Below are 7252 nucleotides of genomic sequence, written 5' to 3' on the forward strand. Positions count from 1 at the left end.
CCATCCTGGGTGACAGAGTGAGATTCCGACCCCAAAATTTTTTTTTTTAAGTTTCATATAAAATGAAGTTATTTGTAAGTATACTTTTTTTAGTAATTTTACACAAACTTAATAAAAGTCTTATTGAAAGCAGTCTTCTTAGAAACGTGTCGACATAATGGAGTAAATTATAGGCAAAATTGTAGGATAGGAAATTGTAGGTATATTAATTAGATAGTCTAAGTGATTTTGAGTTTAAATGAGTAAGTCTCTAAAAATTTTGGATTTAAAAGTCACAAGCACTTCTAAAAGATACAGATAGAACAAAAAAGAAATGGGCCACTAGAGTACTGATTTTTAGAGAGAATTTTTCTCAGAAGCGTTCAAATTTACTGCGCTATAAAGTACTCAGTGATAAGTGGTCCATTTTCAAAGGAGTACAGCAATATTCTAGAGGGACAAAAACAATAAGCTTTAAAGAAAAAAAAGAATATTTGTTAGAACTGATTCACTACCAAATAGTCTAACATCTAGTCAGATGGCTTTTATCAACTCATAAAAACAATTTGTTCAGCAATGTCCTTCTTACTAGATGTTATATAAGCACTATTTTACCACAGTTCTCAAAGATTAGAGATGTGGAATGAGGGGAAGAGGGTTAAGTTGAAATTGAAGATTTCTATAGTATAAGATATGAACAGGCCTGGTGCAATCTTGACTTTCAGAAATGTACCGATTATTTATATGTCAGTGATTAGGTGATATATATTTACCAAAGGAGAAACAAGGATGTTGAAAGACAAGAAGCTACTCTGATTTATGTGATTGGAATGCCAAGTGTTTCTATAGTCGTAGCAACTACTTGTATTGCAGCCTAGCTCTAAGTGACTTTCCAGTTTAACTATCTTGCCATTTACCCCATTACTTTCTTATTACACAGTACTTAAGCATGAGAAGCCATTCTTTTCTTTATTATTTTAAGGCTCTTAAGTTACTTTAAAGGAAAAGCATTATTAAGTTTGTGAATTCAGTTTGTCAGTGTTGCGTAGTTCTAAATTTCATCTTAAGTTTCATATTGGCAAATTGTTTAATAAAAAAAGGTAATGCCAAATTTTGCAGTAAAGTGTTTATGTGTATGAAGACTGGCTATTAAATGAAGTCTTCATTCATTTTTAAAGCAAATTACAATTATAAATACTCAGCTCTAGGGCCAGGCCTGGTGGCTCATGCTTATAATACCAGCAATTTGAGAGGCTGAGGCGGGAGAATCCCTTGAGCCCAGGGGTTTGAGACCAGTCTGGGCAATAAGCCGAGATCTCTTCTTTACAAAAAAAACAAAAACAAAAAAACTCAGCTCTTAAATTGGAACTTAATTATATTTCAATTGTGACTGATTACTTTTAAATAAAAATAATGTAATTGATAAAGGCTTGAATTGAGAAGTTTCTTGCACCATCTAATTAAATCATTCTGGTATTTTAAGTTTGTGCTAAGAGAGTATATTGTTTATACTGTTAGGCTTATGAAGATGTGCTTGTAATAACCAGGCAATGGGAAAGTATGTTGATAAGATTTTGTATACAGCAGTTTTCAGTTATTTTTTAGTTTTGAGCATGTGGAGCATGTGTGTGTATGTTTTAGTTCTTACTACCATTTTTTTCACACCCATTTTGAAGTGTAGTTCAAAATATGTGCCCATTTCATAGCCAGTGCTTCATATATAGCATGTCATGCTTTATAATAGATTACCATGTCTAGAATACAACTTTGTCTTTGGGAAATAGCATTATACTATATCTATAAAACAGTTATAAAAATGTAAATAGTAAGGATGTGGAGTAAACATTTTGTTTCTTTGCTCTTGAACAACACTGCAAATGAATGTACTATTTTAGTGCACATCAGGGTAGCTGCTTTCTGTTTTAATTTTCTATAATCACATTAGAAACTCACCTTATGACAATTTTAAGGTTTGGGGATTTTCGTAGGATTTCAGTTTTAAATTTTAAACCCTACCACAGCTACATTTACAAGTGTTAGAAAGAAAATGTTTTACACCCAGTGGCAGGATTAGTGGTTTCTTGAAAAATTCAGGCAAAAAATCCTATGTCAAATGTTTTTCTACTCTGTGTATCATAGCCTGGTGTACAGGAACACAATGCAAGTTGTGGATCTCAAAGTTTGGAAAGGGCTTGTCTTTCATATGCTTCTTTCCCTTCAGCCCAACTTCCATTAGGAATATCTCCATTGTTTTAGCCTCTGGATTACTAAACTATGCCTTTGGTTAGGATCCAGTGAAGGAAAGGTTGTAAAGGTGCCATCAGCATTGCCTTGTGAAGATTATCACCCCACCTGCATCAGCCACAGACAGCTTTCTGTCTTTTCTTGCTTGGTTTCTTTCCTGTGTTTCTTTGAAGGAGGTGGTGGCCTAATTAATTTATTTCTTTTTCATATACTCAAAGCAATATATTTAATATATATGTGCAGCTTAAAGAAGAAGATTAATTTGTGTCAACAGTTTTACTTGAATGAGAGATCTAAATATACTGAAAGTTTTATGTCCCAAAGCAACAGTAACTGTGACTAGATCATAGTTTACTACAGAAATTGAACTAATTTTAATGCTTGATATAAATTACATATTCTATGAGAATTATAATTTTGACATTGTATACAGTGTTCTCATCTATATTAAATAAAGTGAAAGGCTATTTTTCCTACCTTTATCCATTGTCTTCAGAAAACGGAGTATCATGCATTTTTCTGTCATCCATATATTTATATAAGTAGATAATAAAAAAGGAATATCACTTTTTGGGAAGTTCTGTATCATGAAATGCAATATAGGTTTCATGGATATCGATGCAATGGAGTTATTTTATGTTTTATGTCCTTCAACATAGTTTCTGGAAAGGAATCATTTTATAACAGACTTTAAAATTTTCTGTGTCTTTTGGGGGCAGAACTTGAACTCTACCTTGCTTATCCATTTTTGACTCAGGAATCATTACCTGTATTTGAAACCCAATATTGTTTCTTAAATACAGTCATAATTTCATTGCTTGTTTGGATAATTAATAGGTTATAGAGCTAAAGCAATGAGGATTTTGTTTCTTTTTGTGTCTGTTTACGATGTATTAATTATGGCTTCTGTTTTCTGTCTGTAAAACATTTGTAATTCTTTAGCGAGTGAAGGATAAATTAATATATATGTCACCTCAAAAATACTGTGTAGGTAGACATTACATAGAGGAGCCAACAATTATAAATGTTGTAAATGACACAGTGGATAAAAAATGTTTTTAAGAAATATCCTGCTAATTAAATTAAAAACACTCTACCAGACACTGGTTAACTAGACCATACTGTTACAAGGATTTCTTATCAAAGGCTCCTTTCAGCCATAAAAATGTGTGATTCTTGATTATTTGTGTCCTGGGAGTCACACAGCAGATGCTCTACACTGCTAAGAAATAACGTGTCCATAATGTGAGGGCAAGGTGTCAGGATACACCTGGGCTCTTCATATTGAAAAATTGAGGGTACCTACATAATCAACATTTATATACATAACCCTGAATTGTACCCCACATCGTTATAATAATTTTTTTTAAAAGAAAGAAAAAGCCGGGCTCAGTGGCTCAGCCTGTAATCCCACGCCTTTGGGAGGCTGAGGTGAGTGGATTGCCTAGTTCGAGACCTGCCTTGGCAACTTGGCGAGACCTCATCTCCACAATAAATCAAAAAATCAGCTGGGCGTGGTAGCACGCGCCTGTAATTCCGGCTACTCGGAAGGCTGAGGCTGAAGGATCGCCGGAGCCCAGCGGTGGCCGGGAGCGGCTGCTGCACTCCAGTCTGGGCGACAGAGTGAGACTCCAACTCAAAAAAAAAAAAAGAAAGAAAGAAAAAAATGAGCATCTTGTGAAGGGGGAAGAATAGTTAACCAAAAATATTTTAACTAGAAATTATAAAATAGTATTACCTTGCCAGATGGAGCAAAGTCACTGGGCTTTCTGTTGAAAAATTGGAAATAACATGGTTTTGTTATTAATGTTAACTGTATTTTGAAAGTTCTTTAGGACAATTAGGCTAGCAAGTTAAAGCTTATGCTGTTCCCAGTGGCTCTAAGACCTTATTTTCACCAACCCCATTTGTAAGCTGTAAACCCTCTCCCAGAAAAAATGGGCATATGCCAGAACATTTTGCATATTCTTCCAAATAGTCTGTGGACCCCTGGTTTTAGAATTTAGTTGTATACTTTGCCAAGTGAATTTGCTATTATTTGCTCACATTTACTCCCTTTGAAGCTAAGTACCTAATAGTATTATAGTCTGAGATCATAAATACTTATTGAGTACCTAATATATGCCTGCCATAAAGATGAATATGATTGATTCTTGATAAAATTTCTAATAACTTTTAGGGAAAAGTTGTAAAGGAGGTAGGTTTCATTTTACTTAAGTTTCAGTGTTTTTTTGAGATCTTCTTACTTTTTATTGATAAATAGTCTAAGGAAAGGGTTGAAAAAAATTCCGTCCTCTACCTTTGTTTATACCTTTTACAGTAGTCACTCACTTCCAGAATAGCCCCAATTGATAGAGAGTAGATAATCAATTGTGATAACATTTGAATTCTATATTCTGTATATTTGAAAAGAATCTGTTTTCTCTGTAAATATTTTGCAGGCTTCAGTTTCAAAGTTACTAAGATTTGAAGGATGCTTATTCAGGATTAATATAGTTATAAAATATCTGTGTAGGTGATATACTGATCTGTTATATTTAGCCTTTTAATTGTATAAAAATTATTTTTAATTTTAGGAACAAGAATTGAATGCTCGAGCCCGGGCCCTACAAGCTGCATCTGCCTCCTGTTCATTTCGGCCCAATGGATTTGATGACAATGACCCACCAGGAAGCTGTGGACCAACTGGTGGAGGGGGTGGAGGAGGATTTAATACAGTTGGAAGACTCGTATTTTGATCCTGAGAGAGTCCAAATGCACTGGTCACAAAACATCCAATACTATGACTGTTAAAGTGTCAGACTGTAACAAATATCTTTTATTTTTCTTTTCATTAGACCCCTATACTTTAAGAAAACACACTCAGTGCTTGTTTTTATTTTCTTGACAATACATTTATTAACAAAATACATCATGGGAAAAAATCTACCTCTTAAAATTCCATTTGCTTTTATGGTTAGACATGCTTGACCAAAAATGTTTAGAGGAAAATATGTACCTGGTCCCTAATTAAGCTGCATTAAATTTGGTAGAAGCACTTAAATGGTCTATCTTCAGTTTTACTGAACCAAAATATAAGTCATTTAGCATTCTTTATAAAATAATTGATGCTAGAGGTAAGAAAATTTTGTTTAAAATTTTATTTCTTGTATAGTTGCCCCATTATTAAATTTGTCTTTGAAAATTAACTAGAGATGGTACAGTCTCTAATGAAGGCAATAACATAACATTTATCAAGATATAGTACTTTTCAGGTTTTCCTTTAGTGCTTTCTTCAGCATCACTGTATCTTCATTTCAAGTACAAATGTTTTAAGAAGGATTATTTATACATATGTGCTGAATTGATTTTAAGAAAGGTGCATGATCCTGTAGGAGCAACATTTTTACCTAAAAATTACTAACTTTGTAGTATTTCTAATTGTTCGAGGATTTTAAAATTCTATTTCAGGGAGTATATCTTCTGTGTGTTTTGAAAGAAGTGAGTTCTGTATGTGCCTTGCAGTACTGTAATTCAAAATTAGGAATCTTTGACTGCGAAACCGTTTTTTAAAAAATAAAATGTTAGGAAGTAATTTTTGTGCTAACATTAAAATTATAACTTTTTGAAAGGTATTTGAGTTTCCAAAAGTAAAATATGATGGTTCTAAATCAATAAGTGTGATAGTTCATTTTTAAATCTTAGAAGAATTCAGAGGAAATGAGCCTAGCTAAGTAAAAAATTGTTCTCGATTTTGTTACTCCTCAGAATATTAAACATTGATCACACTTTAAGAGTTGTACATTTGAGGGCTTTTCTGTGTTTGAGTCATGTTTTACACAGTTGTTTCTATTTCATAGTTTCAGACTTTTCCGTCTGACGTTTTCTTTTGCCAGGAAACTGGAAACATGTTCGTTCTCCTGGGTCTTGATTATACAACATTCAAGAGTTATCCCATTATCCCCTTCCAAAAGGTTTTAACTTATCCATGACTGTACATTGTCCTGAAGATTGGTCTCATTTATTTTGAAAACATTTTAAGGAAAGAATGTTCTTTGGTGATTTGGAATTTATCTTTTTCCCAAGCTTGTTTGTCAGTGGCTAAAAAACAGAGTTCCTCATCTTTATTTCACTGCCTCCCACTTCTAACCTGTTCCCAGTCACAGGGACATTGGGGAAATGGGTTGGATTAAAAATGAGAAATTCTTTGCAGACTTAATCAGGATTCTACTTATAAATTAATGAACCAGAAAGATTTTTATCATGCTTTCTTGTGGTCTTTCTCCTGTCTTAATAGTGAATTTCTGAGTACCCTATCTATTCAGTTAACCACTGGCTAGATAGTGATTTATAATCACATTTTATCTGTCTTTGCATTTATTGAAATTGGCAAAGTCTTTTAATACTTGGTGGATTGATATTGGGCTGTTTCTAGGAACTTCCATAAAGGCAATTAGGCCTATGCAGTTTTATCTATGCATATCAGGTCTTTCAAGAATGTTATATGTCAAGACAATATGTGTGGACTTTTAAAAATGATAACAAAGAATTCTAGTTACAGTCTTCCCTTGGTATCCACAGGGGTTTGGTTACAGGACCCCCCCCCCCCCCCCCCCCTACCAAAATCTGCAAATGCTCCAGTTCTTTATATAAAACAGCATAGTATTTACATATAACCAAGCACATCCTCCCCAATACTTTAAATCATCTCTGGATTACTTATAGCACCTAATACAGTGTAATTGCTGTGTAAGTAATTGTTGTACTGTATTTTTTATTTGTATTAGTTTCTTGAGAATATTTTTCCTGTTTGCAGTTGTTTGCATGCAAAGGGGCAACTGAATAGAATAGTACTGAGACTATTCAAATTTTAACCTTATACCCATGCCAAAAGTTTGCTGTTGAAGACTTCCTCTTAGGATGAAAATGTAGTAACATAAATTATTTAATGGATTTAACATACTTGGAACCAGAATAATCAGAAGCTTCATTCGAAAACCCATTCAACTGGACTTTATAAATAAGGTAATGCTTATGATTACTTTGATCC

General features: G+C 33.5%; 1 protein-coding gene across 1 annotated transcript in view; it reads left to right on the forward strand.

The window, feature by feature from the left end:
• Positions 1–6001, forward strand: part of USP38 (ubiquitin specific peptidase 38) — a 33810-nt gene extending 27809 nt beyond the window's left edge. The window contains exon 10 of the mRNA XM_008056460.1: positions 4800–6001. Coding sequence (XP_008054651.1) covers positions 4800–4961 — 162 coding nt within the window. The 3' untranslated portion in view covers positions 4962–6001. The remainder of the gene's footprint in view (positions 1–4799) is intronic.
• Positions 6002–7252: the final 1251 nt, after the last annotated feature.

Source organism: Carlito syrichta, unplaced genomic scaffold (genome assembly GCF_000164805.1).
Source record: "Carlito syrichta isolate Samal-C Ts95f unplaced genomic scaffold, Tarsius_syrichta-2.0.1 Scaffold302369, whole genome shotgun sequence".
Taxonomy (NCBI): domain Eukaryota; kingdom Metazoa; phylum Chordata; class Mammalia; order Primates; family Tarsiidae; genus Carlito; species Carlito syrichta.